Source organism: Symsagittifera roscoffensis, chromosome 3 (genome assembly GCF_963678635.1).
Source record: "Symsagittifera roscoffensis chromosome 3, txSymRosc1.1, whole genome shotgun sequence".
Classification (NCBI taxonomy): Eukaryota; Metazoa; Xenacoelomorpha; order Acoela; family Convolutidae; genus Symsagittifera; species Symsagittifera roscoffensis.
The window spans coordinates 76,241,665-76,268,861 of NC_087064.1; the positions used below are offsets into that span (position 1 = coordinate 76,241,665).

The 27,197-nt window shown below is 37.9% G+C and overlaps 1 protein-coding gene across 1 annotated transcript; it reads left to right on the forward strand.

The window, feature by feature from the left end:
- The first annotated feature begins 1,603 nt into the window (after positions 1 to 1,603).
- On the forward strand, positions 1,604 to 26,317 carry LOC134842461 (transmembrane protein 151A-like). The gene is made up of 5 exons (XM_063858811.1): positions 1,604 to 1,620; positions 22,147 to 22,365; positions 24,420 to 24,956; positions 25,126 to 25,392; positions 25,624 to 26,317. The coding sequence occupies exons 2-5, from the start codon at positions 22,164 to 22,166 to the stop codon at positions 26,274 to 26,276; spliced, it is 1,659 nt and encodes a 552-aa protein (XP_063714881.1). The 5' UTR covers positions 1,604 to 1,620; positions 22,147 to 22,163; the 3' UTR covers positions 26,277 to 26,317.
- Positions 26,318 to 27,197: the final 880 nt, after the last annotated feature.

Below are 27,197 nucleotides of genomic sequence, written 5' to 3' on the forward strand. Positions count from 1 at the left end.
TTGTTTGAAAATTGTGGCTTTTTTTGTCAATTTTTTTCTTTCAGTATGATCTTAGTTTATAGCAAATAACGGAAAGGGCTTCGTTTTGTCCTCAGTTGTTTTTGTATGATATGCAGGTTGGTTGGTTGCAGAATTTTAAGTTTTTAGAAAGGTTTAAGACTTAGGATATTTTTGATCTCGATTTTTTGACCAATTTTATTTTATTGTTTCCATCTGCTGATTATGAGAAAAAAGGAATGGAATTTGTGTAGCCCGAGTCATTTTTATGTGTTGTAGTTTTTTTTTATAACATTTCAATAAGAGTTTTATTGATTTTTATAGCCTACAACAATTGATGTTTTTCTACTTTTCGTTTGAGACATCTTATTTTTTGATTTTTGGCAAAGTTTTTAATGACACCATTTTCTTTTTGCTCAAAAATTGTTTTTGAATTTTTATTAAACGTCGTCAAATATGTTTCTGGACGTGTTTTCCGCAAATAGAAGATCATTCCAGATAACCTTTTGAATTTTTAAGTTGTGGTTTTTTCGAACATTTTTCCGTTTTCGTTGGTCTTAGTGACTTTCCTGATTGCTAGCTTGCAATGCTGTTTTTGTGGTATCGCAAGTCTCGAAATGCTTGCATAACGTTTACAAACAATCAACTGTAAAAAAAACTGCGCATGGCGCGAATTAACTAATTATTATAAAATTGCTTACGAAGAAAAAAATTTGTTGGGAATAATTTTTGAAATTTTCAAGTGATCTCTCAATTGGAATTGATTCGTTTTTCTGTTGAAGGTATGTTTTTATTTTTTCTTTAAATTTCTTGCATGATGTGACCAATCTGATTTCTTTAGGTAGTGATTTCCTTTTTTATACAGCCTCTTGTTCTTGATTCTTTTCCTTTTTGTTGCTCGATCGACGCTGGGGTATTACCTGTACCGTTCTCTTGTTTGATTGCAGCTTAAGTGTTCAGTAGACAAAAAAATTCCTGGTCTTCGTGTTTTCTTAAGCAATCGAAAGATTTCAAAGACTCTTTTTCGTTATCGATAGCTGTGTTGGAAATATTGCCTTTTAACAAGACTTGTAAGATGAGCTGAACTCAAAAAAGATTCACTGGTTAGACTTTTTGCCCTAAACAATCGTAATCGTAACAATTTTAATCGGAGCGATATTTTTATAGCTTTCGGTTTAAACTAACTGAAATTCTCTTATGTCCCAAGGAGACCAATTCCATATAATTGTTTATTAATATTCCACCAAGTGCAAATAATTAATAAAAATATCTGTATTGTTTTTGGCTTTTGAAGTGTCCTGCAGAGGTTAGTTTGGCATTGTCAATTGCGCAAACTCTAGACGAATCTTAAACATTGAGATAGAGTCAAGAAAGTGGCTAGGAGCCAGTCAATCTCAAATTGACCGTTTTCATTTTGTTTTCATTCTTTCTGACCTCTGTTGGCGCCGCAAGATTTACCTCGTTTGGATAATTTTGAATTGTTTGAAAATTGACCGCTTTTTTCTGATCTTTACTATTGAAGTTTCAATTACTGAAAATTGTTACACTCGCGAGAGAAAGTGCATTGCAATCGCGCTCGACATTTTTTTCCGCGAACAACTTTCTCAAGACGCATCTACTCAGGTCTGGCTGTGATTGAGACCTCCCAACAGACCTGTTGACCAACAGACTTGTTTTGAGCTTGCTGTCATTTCAGATACCCGTTCAATTTTAGATAACCCTTTTTTCGACACAACAGTCTATTAAAGTCTTGTCGATTTAGTTAGGTAAGGCTCGGTTAAGGCTGTAGTTTTGGTAGATATCGTTTTGTCATTTTTTTCTCAAACTACGCGACTTTCGGCTGATTTTTGTTAAGCTATTTTTGTGATGAATCTCAAGTGATGCGAAGTAATGCTTTTTTCTGTTATTTATCTTCGTAGCCAATTGAGATGTTATCAGTGAAAAGGGAGCTAGAGAACGGCACTGCTCTTGAAATAATTTAAACTCGACGTTTTTTTTACAGTAAAGTTTTTTTTACGCCTGAGAAGCGGCTTAAATTTTTGCATTGCTATTAGTCATTCGCGGTAATTCGTACTCAGGACGACCTAAAGATTTTTTGTTCAGTTTTGCTGCAAAAATGCAGAACAGGCAGCGTTAATCTAGCGCAGCTTAACTTTTTGAAGGCTGATTCTTAGTTTTCTCGAATCACTCTTTTTTCTCGATTTAATTAATTGACTTGAATTAATACGGCTTTTCGTCGCTTTTTGAGCTTCAAGAGATTGGCGCTATGAAAACAATTTAAATAATTTCGAAGTTTCGTTGCGCGATCGGTTCGCTTGAAAAATTTCAATCTATTGCTAACCGTTTGCGCTATGAACTAATTTGAAGTTTAGTAGCTTGACGAGCTTGCTAACAACAGCAAGTTTTTATGAACCGACTCAAGCTATGAAGTAGAATAAACTATAAGTGAAATTTGTATCTTGAAAAGTTTCTTTGCCCTTGCTTGAATAGCTTCTTTTGCCCTGTTTTTTGGAAATTTTCTGCTTTTTTGGACTATTGTCGGTCTGTTCGTTTTAGACGGCTTAGTTCCCGCAGCACGGACACTTTTTGATGGTTCAGTTTTCTTCTAATTTCGTGAATGCCATTTAAAAACACCATTGTTGGAGGTAATTCAGTCACAAGTTTTTTGCGGTTTTAAATTTTTTTTAAAAATTTTAATACATTTTTTAAACACAAATATGGTTGAAAAATTTTCTTTCATTTTTTGCCCTGTCCATTAATGTGCACTAAATTTTTACGTAGCAAGCGTTAGAAGATCAAAGCAAAGTTGTTGGCAATATTGATGACCTTGAGCAACTAAATCGGAAAAAAAGGCTGTTTAGACAAATAATAATGTTAAACAGGGTATTTTGTGGTGAAACGATGAGCTGTCAAAATGAGTGGGTTTATTTTCATTTTTTTGTTCAAATTTGTCCATTCTTTTGTCAGGGTATTCTCTAGAGTTTTTTATACTCCAATGGAGGCTCAAAATATCCGATTCTAAAATATTGATAAATCCTGCCAAATAAAAGCAGCAGTCACTTGTTATTTATATCGCGCTTAAAAGGGCTTAAAAATTTATCTGAATGAAAACCAAATCATAGGGTCGAAAAATTAAGAATCAAGTTTTCATCACCTAAATTACTTGATCTGCTAGAGAATTAATTCAAGCTGTTAAGTTCAAGCTGTTAACTGTATCATAGCTGTAGTTTTTAACCGAACGCTTTAGATTTGTTCTTACTTCAAAGCTTGCCTTTAGAATAGGACTGAAAATCTCAAGAATTCGAAAATTCATCCTGTAAATACAGTTTGCTAAAAGTTTAAAAACTAGTGCACAGTTAAGCCATTAGAGTAACTTAAGTTTAATACTGAAAAACAAATTTCCTTATTACACTACGAAGAATTTTTTTCTAACGTAAGTCACAAATTAAAGTGCTCGTTTGAGTTTCATTTTAATCATTTTTAAGCTTATTTAAGCATAACCAATTCAATGGCATATGTTGCTGTTTTATTTCTCGCTAGTGTTAGATCCAGTTTGAAAATAAAAACATGTATTATGAAAATTATGGGATTGTTTTTTTTTTCGTATTTTTTGCGATGCTTTGGAAATTTTTTGCTTTGTTCGCAGAAAATTCAATTTTTCTCAAAAACTACTGTACTGATGTTCGCAAAATGGCACCAAAGAAAAAACGGCTGCTCTTCTATATGCCTGCAAATTTCGCTAGACGTTCTACGGCCTGCGAAATCTTCAGGAGGGGGATTTTTATCATTTATTTTGAATTTTTTCATTTTCTCAAGTTTTAAATGCACAAATCTGAGTTGAAGGTTTCAATGAAAAGAAAAAAATTAAGGGGATCTTCCGCTCTCAAGCGGCTATTCAGTGTATGTAGCAGAAAAAAGTTATGACATCAAACAAGCCCATTTTTTGACATTTTGGTTAATTTTTGAAAAATTTTCACTTTTCCCTTAAACTACCCTGCTAAATTGGAGTTTAAGGGCTCAACTAAAAGAAAAAAACTAGTTATGCGAATCTTATGCCCTGCGTCTTGACAAAAAATATGGCCCTAGAAGATGTCCACTTTTTGAAATTTTGCCCGCTTTTGGAAAATTGTTCTTTTTTTTTTCAAAAAGTAACCTGCTGATTCTGAGCTTAATAGTTCATTAAAACTAAAATGGTGCTCAAATTTTCCCTGCGTAGCCTGTTTTTTCCTGTTTAATTTCTAAAAAAGCTGATATGGACTTCCGAAAAGTTCCTCTACCGTCACTATTTTAGAAATCTACTAGCTAAATCTGATATTAAGGGTTCAATCTAAAAAAATCAGGGTGCGGAAATCTTCAATCCAAAATTCAGGGTGGGAAAAGCCGGTATTCCCATGCTTCACAGAGAAATTTTTATGGACGCTGGTAAATTTTAAATTTTTGATCGATTTTTGGAATCTTTGCTTTTTTTCGAAAAATAACCAGCCAAATCTGAGATGAAGTCTTAAATTGAAAGAACCAGTAGCGGTTTTCTCTAAATGAGCGGTTAATCCCCTATTTAAGGTGAGAAACACTAGGGTTTTGTGTAAAGTGCATTTTTTAAGAACAGGTAGATCCAGCATTAGCTGGGCCACTAGTTTACTCCCAAGCGATCTCGGCGCAGATGAGAGGACGTGATACTCCTGCTCCCAACAAAAATCTTTTTTCAAGGTGTATTTTTTATCTTTTTCATTTTGTTTTGCCTGTTTAGAGATCTTTTTTGCATTTTCCTCGCTTGTGTTTGCGAAGCGCAGCTTCGCCTCTGTGTGTAACAAGGTGCAATTTTTTGGCAACATTTTTGCTCGTATGTCAATGAGCGAATTGGATGCACTTATTTAGAACCTGTTTTTTTCAGATAAAAATAGTTCTTTGTGCTCAAACTTAAAATTCCCCGGCTTGATTTTCCGAGTTTTTTTTTCAGCTCATTTCAAAATTTTTTGCTAGAAAAAAAAAGAAAATTATGCTCTGCAGTAACGAAAGTGCATTATTTATCATACTGAAGTTTCAAAATTGAAATAATATTTGATTTGTTCAGTGCAATTTAAAAATTTACCCAGCGATCCAGTTTTTATCGAACTGGGCTATTTTTTAATCAAAAAAGGGCCAAGAAGGTGAAGGTGATATCTTTTTTTTGTTAAGCTCAGTTTTTTAATAAATGGTCATTTTTATTCTGGATTTCCTTAAAACTTTTCCAACTGTCCTTTTATTTCACCATTCCAAATCGAAATGACCTTTAACTTTGGTGGAATTTTTGTAACGGAAAAAATATATTGATTTTTTTGAAATGTTTTTTCAATTGCATTTAATAAATAGTGTTTTTAATTTATTCTGTCAGCACTCCTACATTTTCAAAGTGTACTAGATTTTTCCACAGGATGTAGTTTTTTAGTGTTTTACTTTGAGATCAATGAGATTTTGCGCTTCCTCTGTTTGTGTCACCCACTGATTAATCCCTCTGAAATTTGTTCGGCCTTAGAACATCTTGAATAATTGATGGCTTATGTCAATTTTTGTATCCAATTTACCCCTGTGCCCTGTGTTTGACAAATATACCCGGCACACTCGCATAATATCACCTAATAATTGCCTCCTTTGTCCCTCTTCTGTGCCCAAAATAGCTTCCTCTTTATTTTGCGGAACAAATTATCTCGTTGTTGATGAAAAGCCGACATCCTAAGGCTTGAAAATGCCACGGAAAATAAAAAAACGTCGAATGTAATTAACTATGCAGTCACCTATTTTGATTGTTACCGAGATACCGTCAAAGATCGAATTAAATTGCCATTGAACATCTGAAATTTTGCCGCAAAACTCAATCTAATCGTCTTGAAAGGCACACAAATTGACTGGAATCGAATTTCCTTTTAGTGTAGTCCTTCGTTTATCAGTTCTATTACCGGGAAAGAACGTTTCTTAGAGTTTGTAGAATTCCGTTTATTTTAAATTTAATCCCATTTTTATGATAATTACTCTTGCGATAAGCAAAGGTTTTGCAATCGGGTACTTTTTTGCCTTAAATAACTTAATTCGTAGGATCTCCAATTTTGGAAGATCCACAGCTTCACCCAATTTGCACAGCTCTAGTTCTTGGTTAAGAGATACTGTGTTAAGAGTTAATGAGGTACTAGGAGTGCAGCTGAAAAAAACTTGAGATGTAAATTGATTTTCTGTAGGCTTAATTTATTTTGTCCCAATTTTTGTCTGCTTCTTTGGCGGTTGTTTTTTCAGTAACATTATTCAATTCAATTGCTTCATTCAATTCAAGAAGAACGTAATTATGTTTCATTGATTTTTCTCTATACACGTTGAAATAATCAGTTTGAAAACAAATTTTCAAGCGATTTTTCGATTTTTTTTCAGATTCTGATTTTTTTCCTGAGAGTGTGCAGTTAGTTTAAAGCAACTTAGCGTCATATTTTTTGAGCAGTTTCGTTTTAATTTCATTCAAGGTGACGACACAGCGTAATGTTTTGATGTCTAAAAATTGCTGTGAGGTACTCTCAGAGTTTGCGAATCTTGCCTCCTAATATGACTGCTCAAATCCTTGTAGTTTTCAAGGTGTGTTTTTTTAATTAAAAAAAGATTTAAAACAATTCAAAAACTTTTAATTTCTTAACTCTTTAATTGGATGCTGTCAGGGTTTTCTCCGGGGTTGCAAATTTTGCCCCCAACTATGACTGCTCAATTTTTTTTAGCTGCCGAGAAATTACGTTTACGATTTTTTCAAAAGTTTTTACAGAACTTACTTAAATATGAAAAATTTCATAATATTGAATTTCCCAAACCAATAGTGGGCTGCTGTCAAAGTACTCTCAGAACTTTGCCTCCAATAGTGGTTGCTGTAATACTTGTAGTTTTGAAATCCTCTTTTTAGTTTTGAAAAAGTGCTTGCTGAAATCCTTGCTGAAAGTGGTTGCTTGAAAACTTGCCCCTAATATCACTGCTCAAATTTTTTTAGCTTCCGAGAAATAACGTTTTTCTACGATTTCTTTCAACAATTTTCTAAAAACTTAGTTATAAGAAACTTCACAAACTTTGAAATTCCAAACCCTATAACTGGATGATGTCAGGGTATTTTCAGGATTGCATTTCTTGGTTTTAAAAATGATTGCTCAAATCCTGGTAGTTTTCGAGGGATGACGTTTTTTAAGAATAATGAACGTAATGAAGACTCTAATCTAGGTCTTGCTGATTTTTTTAAAAATTTTTTCCAGGAACAAGTCTTAAAATGTTGATGGACTTAGGTATAATGCACTTTATGAGTTCAATTGAAATTCAGCTGCTGAAAGTGACGTAAATAGCACTCTCCAAATACGAACGTGGAAATAGCACAAAAAACGTGAACGATTTCCAGTTTCGAAAGTGGAATTTATTTCTAAGATTTCCTACGGAATAAAAACGTTACCTATTGATCCAGTTTTCTCAAGTTGGGTTCATGTTGTCAAAAAAGCGCCAATCATAATTGTTCTAGAAATTCTTAAAGGGTATCTATTTTTTTCTTTGAAATTCGAAAGGTTTTCAAGAAAGTTAGTGTTTTTTTAATGTTAACCTGCGTTCATTACTCTTTTCCAATCTTCGATTGACTATGTTTGATTTTTTAAATAAAAATTTCAAAAAATTTGAAATACCAACATTGTAATTGGGTACTTTGAGGGTAGTCTCACGTGTTGCAAGTTTTGCGTCCAAATGCTCTTAGTTTTCTAAATGTGGCGTTTTTTTATGATATTCAAAAAAATTAAAACTTAAATTAACGAAATTTTAAAAAAATATATGGAATTCCCGGACCTGTTTTCAATGTTGTCAGGGTACTCTCATGGCTTGTAGTTCTTGTCTCCAAATTTGACTGCTCAAATGTTTTAGTTTCCGAGATATGAAGTGTTTTTATGATTTGTTCAAATGTTTTCAAAACAGAATTATAAAAACTTTACAAATTTAGAGTTTCACTACCTTATAGCTGGGTGCTGCCTGGGTAGGCTCAGGGTTACCAACTTTTCCTCCGATTGTGACTGCTGAAATCTTTTCAGTTTCTAAGACGTGATGTGTTTTCAATGTTTAAAAACATTCAAGTAATTTGATTTTAAAAAGCTTTACGACATCTATCCCTGTAATTGGTGATCTGAGGATTTCAGAATTTATAAATCTTTGCTGCAGAAGTGACTGCTCAAATCATCTTAGTTTTCCGAGATATGCCATTTTTATGATTTATAAAATTTTTCAAAAAACTTAATTTATAAAAATTACGAAGTTTTAAATTCTCAACACTATGGTGGGTCACTGCCAAAAGTCACTGCTTAACACACAACTTCACGTTCCTAGATCAGATATTATTGATTTTTCAAATCTGTTAAATTGAAAAATATATATTCAAAGTTTCTCAAATTTGAAAGTGTCGACGCTTTGGTGGGGTGATGTCAGGCGACTACCAGCAGTTGCAGATTTGGCCTCCATACTAATGTAATTGCTCAAATTGTCTAAGCTTTTCAATTAGACGTTTTTTAGAGTTATTTCGAAAATTTTTATTAAACTAAGAATTTTACCAAGAAGATAGTGATGTTTTTAATTAATTACGCTGGATTTATCTATTGATTGCAGCAAATGATATACGTACAGGCTAACTAAAAAATTAACAGAACTTAGCAAGAGTCTCATTCATGAATTCAGTTATTTTGCCAATGAACTGAAATATGGAAAGCGCAGTTGTATGCTGTCGGCCATTTTAGGGTTCTGAGTTAAAAATATGAAGATCTGAAATCCAGAAGGTTTAGAGCTTTGACCATTTTGAATTAAAAAGAAATTTGTAGTTGAAATCGTTCAATTTTAAAAATCAAACGCTTTGTTAGATGCCCTCGACTTTTGTTATGGTAACACTCCTGTCGTTGTTTTTTCATATATTTTTATAAGCAGTTTTCAAGTTTTTAATCTGTTTGAGGCACAGGAGAAACGTTACATGCTAGTTTTTTTAGTTTGTGGAAAGTTTTGTTGGGCAGTTTTGTCTTCTCTGTATTGTCTACGAAGTTATTTTTATAAACTCGATCAATCATCTGACGCTGACTAACACCTGCTTGAGACGGCAACGGATTTGGCTTGAATCCAGTCGGGACCTGTTTTTTTTTTCTCGCAAACTTGAGTTTTTGTGGTTTTTTTTGTCCGCCTAGTTCCCGTAGCCCAAATTTTTTGAAGCAAGAGTCTCATTCATGAATTCAGTTATTTTGCCAATGAACTGAAATATGGAAAGCGCAGTTGTATGCTGTCGGCCATTTTAGGGTTCTGAGTTAAAAATATGAAGATCTGAAATCCAGAAGGTTTAGAGCTTTGACCATTTTGAATTAAAAAGAAATTTGTAGTTGAAATCGTTCAATTTTAAAAATCAAACGCTTTGTTAGATGCCCTCGACTTTTGTTATGGTAACACTCCTGTCGTTGTTTTTTCATATATTTTTATAAGCAGTTTTCAAGTTTTTAATCTGTTTGAGGCACAGGAGAAACGTTACATGCTAGTTTTTTTAGTTTGTGGAAAGTTTTGTTGGGCAGTTTTGTCTTCTCTGTATTGTCTACGAAGTTATTTTTATAAACTCGATCAATCATCTGACGCTGACTAACACCTGCTTGAGACGGCAACGGATTTGGCTTGAATCCAGTCGGGACCTGTTTTTTTTTTCTCGCAAACTTGAGTTTTTGTGGTTTTTTTTGTCCGCCTAGTTCCCGTAGCCCAAATTTTTTGAAGCTTGAGCTTTCCACAAGGTTGTTGTTTAACCGATGCTTGAGAAATAAAAGACCGGGAGTTCGATTCCAGTCGGGACCTGTTTTTCTCCAAACTCGAAATCTTTGGCTGTTTTACAAAATTTTCTGTCTTCTTATTTTTATCGGCTTATTTCCCACAGAAAATATTGTTGGAAAATTCGACTTATTCTCAACGTTCCAAAAATTTTTGAAAAGTTTGAAATGGTGCAGGTAATTTTGTTCTCAATTTTTTTGGGCTTGTTTGTCCATTTTTATAAATGTTTTTAACAAAAACGATTTTTTTCTACTTCTGGTTTTCTTTTTTTTTAATTTTAATCATTGCCATTCATTTGTTGTATCGTAAGTGCTGCGAAGCTCAGCTTAGCCTGTGTTTATCATTTTAAAATTATTTACTACGACAGTGGTCATTTTAAACCTATCTCAGATTTGGCGGTTTTTTTCTGGATGTTTTCAAAAAAACTCAAACAATTAAATGTAAATACAAACCCCTTTAAGAACGGCGTTCTTAGTGTGTATATGCTAAAAATTTTGCTAATTTGTGCGCAAGTATAGCTCGTGTTACAAAACGAATCCATTTTTCTTCAAGGTAAGTCACATATATATCAACTTCTTTTTGGCTTGATTCTAGATAGCAATTAAAACAGCAAGCGCCATATCCGCTTAAATAAGCAAGTTCACTGCTGCTTGGGTTTTAGGTATACAAGGAGCTCATTTTTATGCAGTTCAAAGTATAGCGTTCTCAATCCACAGGCGCATTGTTCGAATTTTAAAGATGTTGATTTTTTTAATGACTTTTCTTTTAAGGCTCATTTGCCAGTTTCATTGAATTTTATGAGCTCGTTACTTGTGTTTGCAAACTGCAGCTTAGCTGGTGCGGAAATTTCTCTGGCATAGTTTTTAAGACAAGAAAAAGTTATAAAGTTTTGGTTGATGTAGTTTTTTCGAAGTAATTTTTTCGATGTAGTTTTTTCGAAGTGATTTTTCAATTTGATTATTCAAAAAATCGATTTACTGTTTTTCATTCAATTCAATATCTTGTAATGCAATGTTTTAATTGTATAGCAAGTGTTGCGATACTCCACTTCGCCTCTGTGTAAAGACTTCAGACAGTTTAGTTTTATATTTTCTGCTGTTTCCGTTCGGCTAAATTTTTCACTGCGATAATTATGTCCGCTGTACTGTTCCAATTTAAATTTTTGTTTTTGAAATTGAAAAAAACTAAGTCATTTTCACTTATATAGGTCTCATTTTTTTCAAGAAAAATTAGATTTTGTTCTCTCTCAATTTCGATTTTTTGTTTTGGACTTCATTTCTTAAGTTCAGCTTATTTCTTTTTTAAAGACAAACTCACTATCGATCAGTTCAAGTGCAAAGTTCATTAAAAATGCGAATGCTCAGAAGTTTCGTAAATGAACTTTAATTTTCTGCCACAATCTGGTTTCATACAATTTTTTTGCCGTTTTCATTTTTTTAGGTGTTTGTTTTTCTTAACTTCTTAATTGTGACCAGAGCATACACTGTGCTAGTTGCAAAATAAAAGACTCTGTTAGTTACTGATATAAAGTTTTGTTAATCATGGTAATTTTTTACTGAACCTACATACATAATTGAACTGGCGTTTCACGTGACTCATATTTATCACAACAAGTCCCTTTGTTGACAACTAAAATGCCAATGCACTGCACCTTTTTCCTGTTTTCGCTTCTCAAAATTTGTAAAATCCTGATAGTTTTGAAAGCTTATCAGGATTTAGATTTGAAAGCTTTTCGAAGTGTTCTCCCTTCGAGTGGGGAAAAGCGCTGCAAACAAAACGTACACCAGGGGAGTGTGGGAAGGAACGACTTACCCAGCCAAGGCAAAGAAGTCGGACACCCCCCCTCCTATCAAACACCACGGGGACCAGCCGACTCCAGTGGGAAAACAAAGGCGATCATGGTTCTCGGACGAGCACCATTCTCATGTTTGGCGGGTTTTTGGCAGCTGGACCGGGTAAACCTGCATACTGGGTCCAGCTTTTGGTGAGGGCAGGAGACGTGGAACGAAACCCAGGTCCTGAAACATACGTATGTCCGATCTGTGGGAAGGAAATCAAGGATAGGCGGCAGATAAGCGTGTGGTGTAATTTAGGGGGGTATGTCCACATGAAATGCACAAGCTTGCGGAGTATCGAGGGATACTCAGATGAGTTTGTATGCGACCGGTGCTCCTGGTGTAAAGGAGAGGGAGGAAAGCGAGAGATAAGGGAAAGAAGACGAACAGAAAAACGGAAACGTAGGGAGAAGGTGCAAAAGACCAGAGCAGAAAAGAGGGAAAGGGAAGCAAAGACGAAGGGGAAAGGTAAAGCAACAAGTGTATGGACGTGGAACATACAGGGGGCGAGAGTCTCGTTCCCTAGACGGAATCGTTTTGCAGAAATCCTAAGATGTATAAGCAAGAGTAACGCGGAAGTGGTATTACTGTCCGAACTGAGGGAAAAGGAGGAAGGAATGAAATGGATTAAAGCAAAAGACATGTTTGGGGTCCTTATACACGGCAAAAGAAGCGGGATAATACTCCGAGACGAATGGGCGCTAGATTGGAGAGACCAAGGATGCAAGAGGACATGCGGGGACAGGAGTTCGGCAGTAGAGGTCGACCAAATCAAGTTTGTAGCGACATACCAGCCCCTTTGGAATAGCGATAGACGGGATTTCGATGCGTATAGAGAAGAGCTAAACGAAATGATTAGATGTGGCGCAAAAAAGCTAGTACTAGGAGGCGACTTCAACTCCAGTGTAGGGGACACCTCCCAGAGGGAAGAAGATGACGCGGTAGGACCATTCGGACTGGGTAGGACCAACGCGGCGGGGAGGGATCTAATAGAATGGTGTCACGAACAGGGGTTAACCTGGACTAGCTCCTTCTTTAGGCACAACAGGAGGGGAACCTGGAAGTGCCCAGGAAGAAGAACATGGCACGAAATTGACGGATTCATGGTGAAGAAAAAAGACCGGAGCAGGGTAGTGAAGAGTATAAACACGATAATAGCGGGTACATCTCTATCGGACCACAGGCCGAAATGCATGGAGGTCTGGAGAAGGAAGGGGGCGAAGGCAAATAGGAAAAGTGAGACTCAAAGGAAAATAAACTGGGAAGCTCTTCGAGATGGATCAATCCGGCAAGCATTCGCATCGACAGTAGACGGTAAAAGAGAACAACAGGGTACGGGTGAGGAAAGTGAACGCCTAATCAACTTGATTAATGAAGCGGGTACAGAAGTGTGCGGATTTAAAAAAAAGAAAGCACTGAGTCCATGGCTGGATACACATTTAGAAGAAATACAGGGGTTCAAACGGAGGATCGGGGCACTTACGAAGAGTTTTGAACGAACACGAACGGAAAACTTTAAAATACAAAGGCAGGAGGTCAGGAAAGAGTACAAGAAGGCTAAAAGAAGATGGGAAGAAGAGTGGTGGCTTAAACTGGTAGACGAAACAAAGGACGCCGAAGTGAAAGGGGATATAAGACGCATTTACAAGACACTAAGGTACTTAGGGGGGAAAGACCTCCAGAACATAGAAGAAGAATTTTTCTCGCCAGAAGAGTTCAGACGACACTTCATGAAAGTCTCGGAAGACAGATACGAGCGGGACGTCATAGAGATAATGAGAACGGCATCGTCAACAGAAATTAAGGACTCTCCAGAGGCAAAGGCAGCAGCGGAAGAGATGGAAGAAGCAATAACCTTCGTGGAATTCGAACGAGAACTGGCGAACATGAAAGACGGAGCGGCAGGAGTAGACAATGTAAGTGTTAGCGCAGTGAAAGCCTTAAGTATAGACACCCGGAAAGAACTATACCAATGCATGATGGAACAATTAGCCACACCGGTTGAGAACTGGGCCGACAAAGCTAAGGAAGGATGGGTCATACCCCTACATAAGAAAGGAGCTAGAAATGAACTCGACAACTACAGGGGTGTGTGCCTACTCCCGGTGTTGAGCAGGATAATGGCAGGGATACTAACGAGTAGGATTAGAAAATGGGCGGAGAAGATAGAGGCATGTGGTGAGAATCAAAATGGTTTCAGAGAAGGACGATCGACGTGTGACGCAACGCAAATCATACTGAGAATAGATGAGGAAACAAGGAGGGTATTTGGGAAGGCGGAGACGACCGGGAACAGACCGGGAGCTGTACTGTTAGATATAACAAAAGCATACCCCCGAGTCAACAGGCCCTTATTGTGGATGGTTTTGGAAAACTTAGGAATGACAGAGGGTGTGATAGAGGTCTTGAAAAACCTGCATGAAGGAACGAAATACAAAGTTAAGGGTCGAGGGGAACTAAGCGAGGAATGGTTACCGGTACGAGGTCTACGGGAGGGTTGCGCTACATCTCCGATACTTTTCAATGTGTATCACGCACAGGCGATGCGGTTAGCTGCCAAAAAACGAAGAGAAAAAGCGGCGGAGATAGGCGAAGAGTGCGGTCTAGAATGGTCGTGGGGACCAGGTAATAGTCTCCCTCCAATAGAAGTAAAGAGGGCCTTAAGGAGCAGCACCCAGGAAGTCTTTCGATTAGAAGAGTCCCTTTTCGCAGACGACTCAACTCTCCTGGGCTGGACGGAAGAATTAGCGGTCGGCAAAGAAACGGTCAAGGCGGAAATGATGAAGTTCGAGGAAAAATGTCACAACGGAAAAGAGGAATACATAGCTTTTGGAAGCGAGACAGCGAATTGTACGAGGATGTTAGGGACGCTAATAGGGAGGAAGCAGGACAGGGCAGCGAGGATTAAAAGGGGATACTGGGCGTGGTCAAAAGTAAGAAGATGGTTGTGGAAAACAAAGGTCAGTAAACGAACGAAGGCAATTATTGTACAGGCAGTGGTCGAATCAACAATGTTCTTTGACTGCAGTGCAAGAGCATGGACAGTGACTGATATGGCGAAGATGCAGAGCATGGCGGATAAATGCTACCGGTGGATATGGAATGAGGGGAGAGGTTTAACACTCTTGCGAATGGAAAGAGAGGGGGTCAATAGTTTCGAGATACGTAGGGTTCTGGGGATAACATCTATCAGAACAAAAATAGAGACGCGGGCGTTGCAAAAGATGGGCCACGTCCTTTGGATGAGCAACAACAGGACAACTAAAAAAGTTATACTAGGGCACTGGACAAACGAGAGAACACAACAGGGTAGGTTAAATGGAGGCGTGGTTAATTACTGGAGGCGACTCATAAGGGAAGCGGGAGAGGACTGGACGAATATAGAAAATTTAACACAGGACCGGAAAAAATGGAAGGCGACAGTGAAAAGGAGAAAAGAAGCGCTAGAGAAATGGGAGAGTGAAATGTGCAGATACAGGGGAGGGGAGAAACCTAGGAGCCAGGCGAGGTATCAGGGAGAAAACTTAACATGCAGGTGGGAGGGATGCGGACGAATTTGTAAAACGAAAGGAGGTCTAGTGCAGCATGAACGACGAGTTCACAGGATACAGGAGAGGGTGTTTAAATGCGATAGATGCAACAGAACTTTCGCGGAGAAGCACAACTTAACAAACCACAGCAAGAGCTGTAAGGGGGACCAGATGGGTAGGTGTGGGGACTGCGCGGTGACGGTAACAAGGGGTAATATGGCGAGTCATAGGAGGAGTTGCGGAGGAGGGAGTGGAACGGTAGGGAACACGGCGGCAAGGGAGACGGGAGGTAACAGGTACACGGGGACCAGGGAGAGGAAAGAGTGTGGATCCTGCGGAGCCTGGATCACTGCTAATAACCTAGCCAAGCATGAGAGGAAGTGCCAGAACGAACCGCCCAAGGCCCCCCGAGGGGCGTAAATGGGAAACAGAACTGAACAGAACAGAACAGGATTTGAAAGTCTTTTGAAAATTTAATTTTAAAAACTTGGACCCAAAAAAAAAGCGTAGCACCGAGACTATCGCGTCCTCGGAAACAAGCCATTCAACCCCATAACAACTACTGAGATAGTCTCCGTTTGTTCTGGAGGAGTTTCAGCTACCTTGAAACTATTAAAACCGAAATTACTGCTGTGCGAGAAACCAAGCTCCACCTTAAAATCAAAACTTACTTCGAAAACTATGATATAATTGTCAAAGACCTAGAAAAAGAATGAGGAGGACTTCTCTTTATTTGTAGATTCATTGAAATCCCCTCTGAAACCGCCTTCTCTACCCCTTTAGCCTCTAAAGAATAAAGAATCATTAACTATAAACATTTTTAACGAAGATGGAAAATATCAGTCTTAATTATCTGCGTTCCCCCAGATACTCCTGCCCTCAAGGTTCAACTGCTTCACAAAACCACCTGGTCAACGAATCTGATGGACTAACAAAGGAATATATAATTTATCACAGTCCCCTTTGAAATTTCAAATTCCAGAAGTCGACAGAGGTGCTACCAACTTTCAAAATAAGAGCCCCCCACCCACGACCCTACGTCCCACCAAAGGCTGAAGTCCAAACTTGCTTGCTTCTCATCAATCATCCTCCCCTGACATAGCTTTCGCCTAGAAATCAATAAATCGGTCTTGTCATGGCGCCCACGAATCTAGGCACAAACCTGCCCCTGCAAACTGAACCAACCCATTTAAAATAAAACAAAACGGCATCTTAAACAATATGCCCCAGTTTTACACATTAAAAAATACACAAAGGGATAAAACGGATCTTTTCTTACCATGATTTATTTGAAATACCAAAATGGTATTGCGTGAGAGTACATAACTATTTAAATGAAAAAGGGTCCCAGCGTTGCACAAATGCCCTCAGTCTATAAAACTGCAACAGTAACAGAACTACCATTGACCAAATCCACAAAAATCCCCACCCTCAGCCTCAATTCCCCAAACAACTACTGAGCCCAGTCGTAAGAATAATTGCTCCACTGACAAACTCACATATTGCCCCTAAAGGCCACCTGAATAGCTTCTTGCCTTTCCACTCCACTAACGAAGTACTAACATCACTCAATAATGCAAGATACCTAAGATCAGGGGCAGATTTAGGGGGGACGCCCCCCATCAGGGATTCGACCCCCTGCCAACCCAAAAGGTCCCCCTTTGAACTATTTTGAGATATCCATTTTTGGCTGACGGACCCCAAAATTGTTGTAAAGGCGCCTTCGGCGCCAATATAGACTAATTTTGAGGGGGGAGCGCGCGCCGAAATAACGCAATTTTTTGGTCATAAATTTCCAAAAAGTGCATAAAAACGCTTTTTTGGCCTGTTTTTTCAAAATGTTGCCTGCGGCGCATAAAATTTGGACAATTCAGGGTCTTTTTAGTACGTTGGGAGAGCTCGGAAAATCAATTTGATCCTAAAAAAAAGTAGACAAAATTTGGTCTTGTATCGAGTACGACGGGGCAATTTGAAAAAAAAATCTACCGCTTGCTGAGAATTTAACTGAGCGGTTGACATGCAAAACTTTTTCTATTAAAGATCGCCTCTCCGAAGCCAGAATAATCCGCAGTAGAGGGATCAGTTATTCCCTAAATTGTAAGTAGCCTTCAATTTGAAAGTGATCCACCTACACTTTCGCAACGCGTATAAACGTTATGCCGACGACTTCAACATTTTAACACTTAATCACAAAGCTACAAACCTCTCCCTATCAAATTACTTCAACTCTGTCAGGGGCGGATCTAGGATTTTCTCGAGGGGGGAGACATTTTGGTCGACCAATTTTTTTTAGGTCGACCAAATTGATTTACCGAGCTCTCCCAAAGCACTAAAAAAACCATGCTGTGGCCAAATTTTCTGCGCCGCAGTCGAAATTTTCGACAAACAGGCTAAAATTTTGGGGAAAAAAATCTTAATCTTATTGAATGAAAAAGTTTTCATTTTACTCAAATATTTTGCCCCCTCCCCTTTTTAAATCCGCCCTGTGTTTCTTTTCTTTTGAAAACAACCGCAAACAATCCACAACCAATTGCCTGATTCCAACGACTACAAATTTTGCTAACCTGTCAAAATCTAGAACACGCTTCTACCACTTGATTGCCATCTAAAATTTTAGGACTCAATTCAGATACTTGTAAAAAAAATACTTAACCACGGCAAAACTGAAGCCATAAAAAGAAAACAAAGAGCTGCGCTTAAAGCGCTTGCAGGATCTAGCTGGGGTCAAAATAAGGACACTGTTTACCCGTGCAAGCTATCAAAAAAAGCAAACAATCTTCATTTGTAAATGAATTACTGAACAACGTTTCAACCCATTCTAAACGATGTTTGCCGGAATTAAAGATGCGCTGTCGATGAAAAAGGTGACAACTTGAAATAACGCCCTTTGGTAGTATTTTAAGTCATCCATTTTTGGCTGACCAACACTAATATTTGCGGCCATTATATGCAATTTAGTCGTCAACATTTTTCAAAGGGTGTCCTTTTTTGCTGGCCTGTTTTCCGAAATTTGCCTGCAACGCAGAAGTTTTTGGCTCAGAAAATATTTTTGGTCGACCTGAAAAACGTCGAAAAAAACTTCAAAAAAATTGGAGAAACTGCTCTCGCCCTTCGAAAATTTCTTGAGCATGTCAATGAGTTCCGTGGAAGTGCTGTCAGGGTACTATCAGGATTTGAAAGTCTTTTTGAAAATTTAATTTTAAAAACTTAGACCCAAAAAAAAGCGTAGCACCGAGACTATCCCGTCGTCGAAAACAATCCATTCAACCCCATAACAACTACTGAGATAGTCTCCGTTTGTTCTGGAGGAGTTTCAGCTATCTTGAAACTATTAAAACCGAAATTACTGCTGTGCGAGAAACCAAGCTCCACCTTAAAATCAAAACTTACTTCGAATACTATGATATAATTGTCAAAGACCTAGAAAAAGATTGAGGAGGACTTCTCTTTGTAGATTCATTGAAATCCCCTCTAAAACTACCTTCTCTACCCCCTTAGCCCCTAAAGAATCATTAACTATAAACATTCTAAACGAAGATGGAAAATATCAGTCTTAATTATCTGCGTTCCCACAGATACTCCTGCCCTCAAGGTTCAACTGCTTCACAAAACCCCCTGGTCAACGAATCTGATGGACTAACAAAGGAATATATAATTTATCACAGTCCCCTTTGAAATTTCAAATTCCAGAAGTCGACAGAGGTGCTACCAACTTTCAAAATAAGAGCCCCCACCAACGACCCTACGTCCCACCAAAGGCTGAAGTCCAAACTTGCTTGCTTCTCATCAATCATCCTCCCCTGACATAGCTTTCGCCTAGAAATCAATAGATCGGTCTTGTCATGGCGCCCACGAATCCAGGCACAAACCTGCCCCTGCAAACTGAACCAACCCATTTAAATTAAAACGAAACGGCATCTTAAACAATATGCCCCAGTTTCACACATTAAAAAAATACACAAAGGGATAAAACGGATCTTTTCTTACCATGATTTATTTGAAATACCAAAATGGTATTGCGTGAGAGTACATAACTATTTAAATGAAAAAGGGTCCCAGCGTTGCACAAATGCCCCCAGTCTATAAAACTGCAACAGTAACAGAACTACCATTGACCAAATCCACAAAAGTCCCCACCCTCAGCCTCAATTCCCCAAACAACCCCCAGTCGTAAGAATAATTCCCCAAACAACCCCCAGAAAGAGCCCAGTCGTAAGAATAATTGCTCCACTGACAAACTCACATATTGCCCCTAAAGGCTACCTGAATAGCTTCTTGCCTTTCCACTCCACTAACAAAGTACTAACATCACTCAATAATGCAAGATACCTAAGATCAGGGGCAGATTTAGGGGGGACGCCCCCCATCAGGGATTCGACCCCCTGCCAACCGAAAATGTCCCCCTTTGAACTATTTTGACCTATTTTGACGGACCCCAAAATTGTTGTAAAGGCGCCTTCGGCGCCAATATAGACTAGTTTTGAGGGGGGAGCGCGCGCCGAAATAACGCAATTTTTGGTCATAAATTTCCAAAAAGTGCATAAAAACGCTTTTTTGGCCTGTTTTTTCAAAATGTTGCCTGCGGTGCAGAAAATTTGGACAATTCAGGGTCTTTTTAGTACGTTGGGAGAGCTCGGAAAATCAATTTGATCCTAAAAAAAAGTCGACAAAATTTGGTCTTGTATTGAGTACGACGGGGCAATTTAAAAAAAAATCTACCGCTGGCTGAGAATTTAACTGAGCGGTTGACATGCAAAACTTTTTCTATTAAAGATCGCCTCTCCGAAGCCAGAATAATCCGCAGTAGAGGGATCAGTTATTCCCCAAATTGTAAGTAGCCTTCAATTTGAAAGTGATCCACCTACACTTTCGCAACGCGTATAAACGTTATGCCGACGACTTCAACATTTTAACACTTAATCACAAAGCTACAAACCTCTCCCTATCAAATTACTTCAACTCTGTCAGGGGCGGATCTAGGATTTTCTCGAGGGGGGAGACATTTTGGTCGAACAATTTTTTTTAGGTCGACCAAATTGATTTTCCGAGCTCTCCCAAAGCACTAAAAAAACCATGTTTTGGCCAAATTTTCTGCGCCGCAGTCGAAATTTTCGAAAAAAAAGGCTAAAATACTGGGGAAAAAAATCTGAATCTTATTGAATGAAAAAATTTTCGTTTTACTCAAATATTTTGCCCCCCTCCCCTATTTAAATCCGCCCTGTGTTTCTTTTCTTTTGAAAACAACCGCAAACAATCCACAACCAATTGCCTGATTCCAACGACTGCAAATTTTGCTAACCTGTCAAAATCTAGAACACGCTTCTACTTCTTGATTGCCATCTAAAATTTTAGGACTCAATTTAGATACTTTTAAAAAAAATACTTAACCACGGCAAAACTGAAGCCATAAAAAGAAAACAAAGAGATGTGCTTAAAGCGCTTGCAGGATCTAGCTGGGGTCAAAATAAGGACACTGTTTACCCGTGCAAGCTACCAAAAAAAGCAAACAATCTTCATTTGTAAATGAATTACTGAACAACGTTTCAACCCATTCTAAACGATGTTTGCCGGAATTAAAGATGCGCTGTCGATGAAAAAGGAGACAACTTGAAATAACGCCCTTTGGTAGTATTTTAAGTCATCCATTTTTGGCTGACCAACACTAATATTTGCGGCCATTATATGCAATTTAGTCGTCAACGTTTTTCAAAAAGTGCCCTTTTTTGTTGGCCTGTTTTTCCGAAATTTGCCTGCAACGCAGAAGTTTTTGGCTCAGAAAATATTTTTGGTCGACCTGAAAAACGTCGAAAAAAATTCAAAAAAATTGGAGAAACTGCTCTCGCCCTTCGAAAATTTCTTGAGCATGTCAATGAGTTCCGTGTATAGTCAAATGAAAAAATGTTCAAATGAAAAAAGTAGTCTGAAAAAAATTGGCTTAAATATAGAAATGCGGTAAGCCAAGTTCATCAAATACAAAGTGCTCAATAAGGATCAAACACGCTGAATGAGGGAGCAGATGAAAGCTATTAAAACTAGACTGCACCAATTGATATAAAATGTTTTTAGCTAAGTTTTTTTGCTTTCAAAACGTAGAAGCGAATGAAACAAAATGAGGCCGCAAGGGGTGCGGCGGTAAATATTTTTAGTCTTTTTGAATAGCGAAAGCCATCATACTATTGCATTTTTTGCTTTTCTTGTTCATTTTCCAGCCTCTCAAACAATGCGGTCAAAATAAGAGTAAAGTTCCAAAGTAGGTCGCCCAACTACATGTAAATTGATATATAGAAGCATCAGTGGCAGGCATTTAAGCTAATTGGATGATATTAAAAAAGAAGACGAAAAAAAATATCGACCAATTTTGATCGTTTCTTTCTTCTCCTCAATTCTATTTTAGTGCCAGGAGATTTTCCTGCGTTGCCGGGCTGTCAACCTATCGCATCAATGAATTTCTTTGGCTTCTTTGTTAACTTATTTGACAAAATTGCTCAAATCTTAGCCAAATGAATAGTATAAAAGCGAAGAGGTGTTTTTTCATTTGACAAATTTACTCTAAGCATTTGGTCAGAGAATAGGAATATAAAACTGATGGTACAAAAAATAGCTGCCACTGAATAAGAAAAGTATTATAATATTCCACTGGCAAGTTCATTTAGTTTTCACTCTTCTAAACCGTGAGCCGCCCTGTCCGTCAATTTAGTGTAAGAACGCATAGCTGCAATGTTGATTTGACGGAATCAGATAAGATTTGAGAGAATGGGCAATTGTTTAAGGGCTAGTTTTTAGTATTTCCTTATTTCTTCTGCTGACACTTTTGACGAGTTTCTTCGCTCTTATTCGACCAATTTCAAGAAGCGTTTTATTTCTGTTTTTTTAACAATAAATTTGTTCTTCTATAGGCTTTTTAATTTTTATAGTTACTGGCAAGTTATTGTTATAAGTTGTAATTCACTATAAGGAAAGAAAATATTGATTAGAAGGTGAACGAGAAATAATGAAACTGGACAAATTGTGCGTTCGTGTTTCGGTGTCATTTATTAACTTCTGCGAAGTAATCCTGTGGAAATCTCTAATCTGCACCCTGCTGTTATATTTATCGCTTACAGCTGTCACTTATTGTTCGCTGGTACCTTATGTTGACAGACATCTGCTATCGGATGAGGGAGATCAATTTAATGTGGCAGTCAGAGGATCAGGTATGAATAACTAATTGTCTTCATTCCAATCATCTCAGCCATTCGTGTACTTCTATGTTACCTCATAACGAGCCCCCTCTCCCCTCCGCCCGAATCCCTTAAATTACGATAACTAGTCCAACCGGCGAACCCCCCCCCCCCCACACACACACACAATTTGGCATCAGGGGGTGTTGCCAAGCAGATACCTTCATTCGGTAGCTTTATTTATGATTAGGTTTATAGCTAAAAAAAATTGAGGCAGAAGATCGGTTTTCACTGGAAACAGTAGCGTGCCGAGGGGGGGAGGGGTTTGCCACCTCCCTCTCAATTCTGGCTGCCAAAATTTTCCTTTGGTATAACTTTATGACATCCATTTTTCGGTGAACAACCTCAAAACTTTTCTAAAGCCACTTTCGGCGCAAATATGAATTATTTTGAGGGGTGAGCGCGTGTGAAAAAAAAACGCCTTTTTTGGAAAACATTTTCCAAAAATTGCCTAAAAACGACTTTTTTGGCCTGTTTTTTGAAAAAAAAATTGCCTGCGTCCTTATACTATTTTAGGAGAGCTCGGAAAATCAAATTGCTCGACCTAAAACAAAGGTCGACAAAATTTTCGAAAAGCCGCCCCCCTTAAAAAATTTCTGCGAACGTCACGCCACTGACTGGAAAACTTGGTGATTCGAGGTGTTCAGTGATGTCCATTTAAAAAATAAAAATTAAAATTAAAATTGTTCAAGAAAATAATAAAAATTGTTTCCAAAACTATTTAAATTTTTCTTTAGAAATTTAAATTTTTCTTCAGTCTGTTTTTAGCAGTTTTGCCAATTTTGGGGACTTTTCGCAATTATGTGAAAAGAACTCCAAAGCAAGGGGAAAAATAAAGGTTTCGCTTTTTTGGCTCATAGATTTGCATTGACATCAAATTACGTCATATTTGTCATGACGAAATTAATCGATACATTTTGACCTGCCGTGAAGAAAAATTCAATTCATAGGTTGGACCTTTCTCTTGTGAAGCATGTCTCAAAAAGGATTAGACGATGCTAATCACACCGTTTTGTTCATCGATATTCTGCAAAAAGGCTGATTATTATTTTTTCAGTTTTAAAGCCCTGGTTTGATTTGTAATACCATTGCCTAAAATCGCATCCGCTGTTCTCTTTTTGAGATTTATCCGCCATTCTTTTTAGAAAAATTTGTAAAAGGATAAGATTTTCATTTCAATGGGAGTATAGGTGAGATGGTTATTGAGCGAGTATGATTTAGTTATCGTGATGCGACATCATTTCCGCATGTATAAAGTAATGTAAAGATGTGCGATGTGCTGGAAATTCAAATATACAAAGAATTGCAACGCAAAGTCAAATTCCTACCAAAGGGACCGCTTAAATTTATCCTTTGAGATAAATAGCTCATAAAAAATGCATATTTGTAGCTCTTATAAAAAATTATTCGCGAGTGACTGTAATGTGTTTTGAAAGCTCTTATACTTGAATTTTTTTGTAAAAACGTTTTTTTTTTCTTATTAATTTTTTTGGACACAATGTACGATCAAAATTGAATATGTAAAGCAAAAACTTAATTTTCAGAAAACGTAACTTTAGCAATTAATAGTTGCGTCTTGGCTTAACAATTTTCGACTTACCTCGCTGTGAAGTTAGTCTGAAAGGCGAAAGCCAGATTTGTTTTTGAATCCGAAGATCGACTCAAAGTTCTGTAAATAGATATCAACTTGAATAAAGTCTTCTGCATAAAGTGTATCTAAAGTTGCGTGGTAAAACTCCGAGCTTAGCTATAGTTTTTCCCGATCCGTTAATGGTCGGAATTAAACTCTCATGATATTGTGTTGAAGAACTAATAGGAGTTGTCGGATCTCTTCAAGTATTTCCCCCTTTGGTACCTAGTAACGAATTGCCACCCTTACAAAGAACTAATTCAACGGCTGAGCATATGAGAATTTAATGAACCCCCCTTACAATAGGGGGATAGTTAATGAGATCCGAATGGTCTCACAGCCAAGATAAGCACGGTTTATTTTAATGTAAACTAGGTTCATTTCAGTTTTCTTTTAGGTGGGCAGCGCTTCTCGGACGATCAGAAGTCCGATTCGATACAATGTAACCCGCTTATAAACTACATAGCTGTTATTTCCCTTTGCATCACTTACACCGTGTACGTGTTTGAATCGTACTCGTATCCAATCAGGAAAGAATTACGCAATAAAATGACGTTGAAAAAGTGTCTGAGCTTAGTCCGCACATACACTCAGTCCTTTCCGATTATTTGGTGGCGAGCTATTTGTTATCATTACGCTAGACGGTCCAAACAGATCACGTCGGTTCGAAACGGTGAGAGGATTTTGATCACCCAGGAGTATCTGGAACGACTCGACACAAACACGGCGTTGTCGGCTTTCGACTTCTCGCAGTTCCGAGTAGAAGATGTAACTCGGCTGCCACCAAAGTTCAATTCGAAACCAATTACTGAGATTTCGTTCTTCAAGAGTTTCGGCTTTGCGAACGCGGAGGCTGAAAATGAGTATCTAGCCCAGAGGTCCAGTTTTCTGATGGAAAGCGAGAGCAAAGATGATTACATAGAAACATGTGAAGGTGAGTTTAGGTTTCCGAACTAGTTAATCAGATAGCCAGATTTGTTTGGTCGCTGATTCGAATCGCAAAAAAATGTGGCATGGAAAGGGTGTATTTTTTCGATAAATCTGTTTTGAAGCCGAGTTTTTTGATAAATCTGTTTTGAAGCTTTCGTGTTTTCCTTGTTCAGGAATGAACTTGAGTGACGTGGACTTCTTGACTGAAGTTGTCATGTTCAATGAAGGGATGAGACCCTGGTTCATAAGCCACGCCCTCTATTGCATCACCACTTTCGTAGGCTTCTCATACCCTTTTCGCCTCCTTCTAAAGTGTTACACAGTACACGTGGATGTGACCATCGAGAAGATATTCTGCAAGCTAGAACAGTCGGCTAATTTGCCCAGTGGGAGGAATGGCACGCCGCAACAGCCGCAGAGTATGAACAGCCATGAAAATGGTTAGATGTTCAGCCAACCTGAAAGAGATTGCAATTGAAGTTTTATCTTTTTGTTTTCGCAGGAAAGTTTTTGTGCGCAATTTGAACCATAGCTGCATCTTTAGTGCCCATATGGCAGTCTCAGATAAGATTTGAAGGGAATATATGGAAAATTAAAAAAAATGTAAATGAGAAATTTTGATTGTATGAAACTTAAGTGTTCTCAGCTTAAGCATAGTTTTTTTTTTGTAGAATTCTTCAACAACTGGAATCGAGAATTCAACCTTGCTGTCGAACTACCACCTGCCTACTCGGATGCTCTGATGTGGGAACCCACGGAGAAAGGAACCCTCAGCCGCAAATACGTGAACAAATCCACCCAAATGAGTCGAAACCAATCCCTAACTTCCGTTAACGCCATCAAACCGATTGTTAAGAATACGAACGAATCACAAGCTGCGAACTCTTCAAAAGTGAAGATAAAGAAGTCTGAAAGTCTGCGAAGCATTGGCAAAGTTTTAAAATCTCCTTCAACAATGAGTTTTGCCGCAAGAGGGCGAGCTACTGATGGCATGATCAATTCAAAATCGTTCGGACATGTAATCGAAACACTTGACAATCGAACGACCTACTGCGTCCATTTCGATAAAGAACGATGTCTAATCAATGTCGCGAATAATCCATTGCCGCGGTCGTACCAGCAGAACCATAATTTCAGACATCAATGCGATACAGTTACGGAAATGGAAATAAATGGGACATATTTGGAATCAGGGCAACTGACCTCTAATGGTACAGGAGGAACTTCTGAAAACAGATTTGGCGAGAACCAAAGAGTTGCTAAACCAATCACGAAGAGTTTCTCGCTCTTCTCTTTCAACTCGAATAAGCCAAACTTGAAATAGACTTCGTGTCAATCATTTTTTAATTTAACGTTTTTTTCTTTCTTTCTTCAATTTTCTCGACCACCAATGCATTGATTTCATAAGTGTACTTTTAGCAGATGCCTATTTTTGATAGTTAACAACTATTAAATAACCGCGTCTGAACTAAACAGCATGCAAAACAAAGAGAAAAATGAAAAAAAACCAGTCCAATAGGAAGCAGTTCAAAAATAAGCATGAAATCATTATTATTTTAGCTAGTCTATAAGACGATAGAAATTTAAAAAATAACCAGCTAATTAGATCAGTTTGTATGATTTTTTGAACTCTTTTACAGCTGACTGTTTCGAATGAGACTTTTTTGTATATATTCTGCGTAGCGCAGGCGGCGAAAAAATCCCGGCTCAGAAATCATTCTGAACAGAATTTAGGAAAACTCGATTGTCTTATTGATGTGTTTCGAACCATTTGCACGTCACATATTCGTTTGTGTATTCTTTCAAATTTTAATTCATTTTTTGTTGGTTATGATTAGTTAGACGGTTTCTCTTTATAATCATGAGTGTCATAATAGGAGGCACTTAGCATAGTGGTAAGGCGTTCACTTTGAAATTGTCAGATCCTGTATTCGATCCCATGCCATGGCAGTGATAGTGTGTGAGGACGAGCTCTCACTTGACCTCTAGCTTCAGGTCTGCCACAATCTGGCCAATTTCGGCTGGAATGGTACCACGTGAAAGTTCTGGACGCAATAAAACGGCCATGAATCGCAAGAAAAAGAGCTTCGCTCAACAGAATATCTAAATCTGGAATGTGGAGAGATAATAATCATTGACTATCCTCCACAGGACTGTTAAAGCCTACTGATAGCTCCTCTGCGATTCGCAGGAACCACCTTATTATTATAATCAAAAGGAAAAGTTTACAGTCCGTGTTACAAAA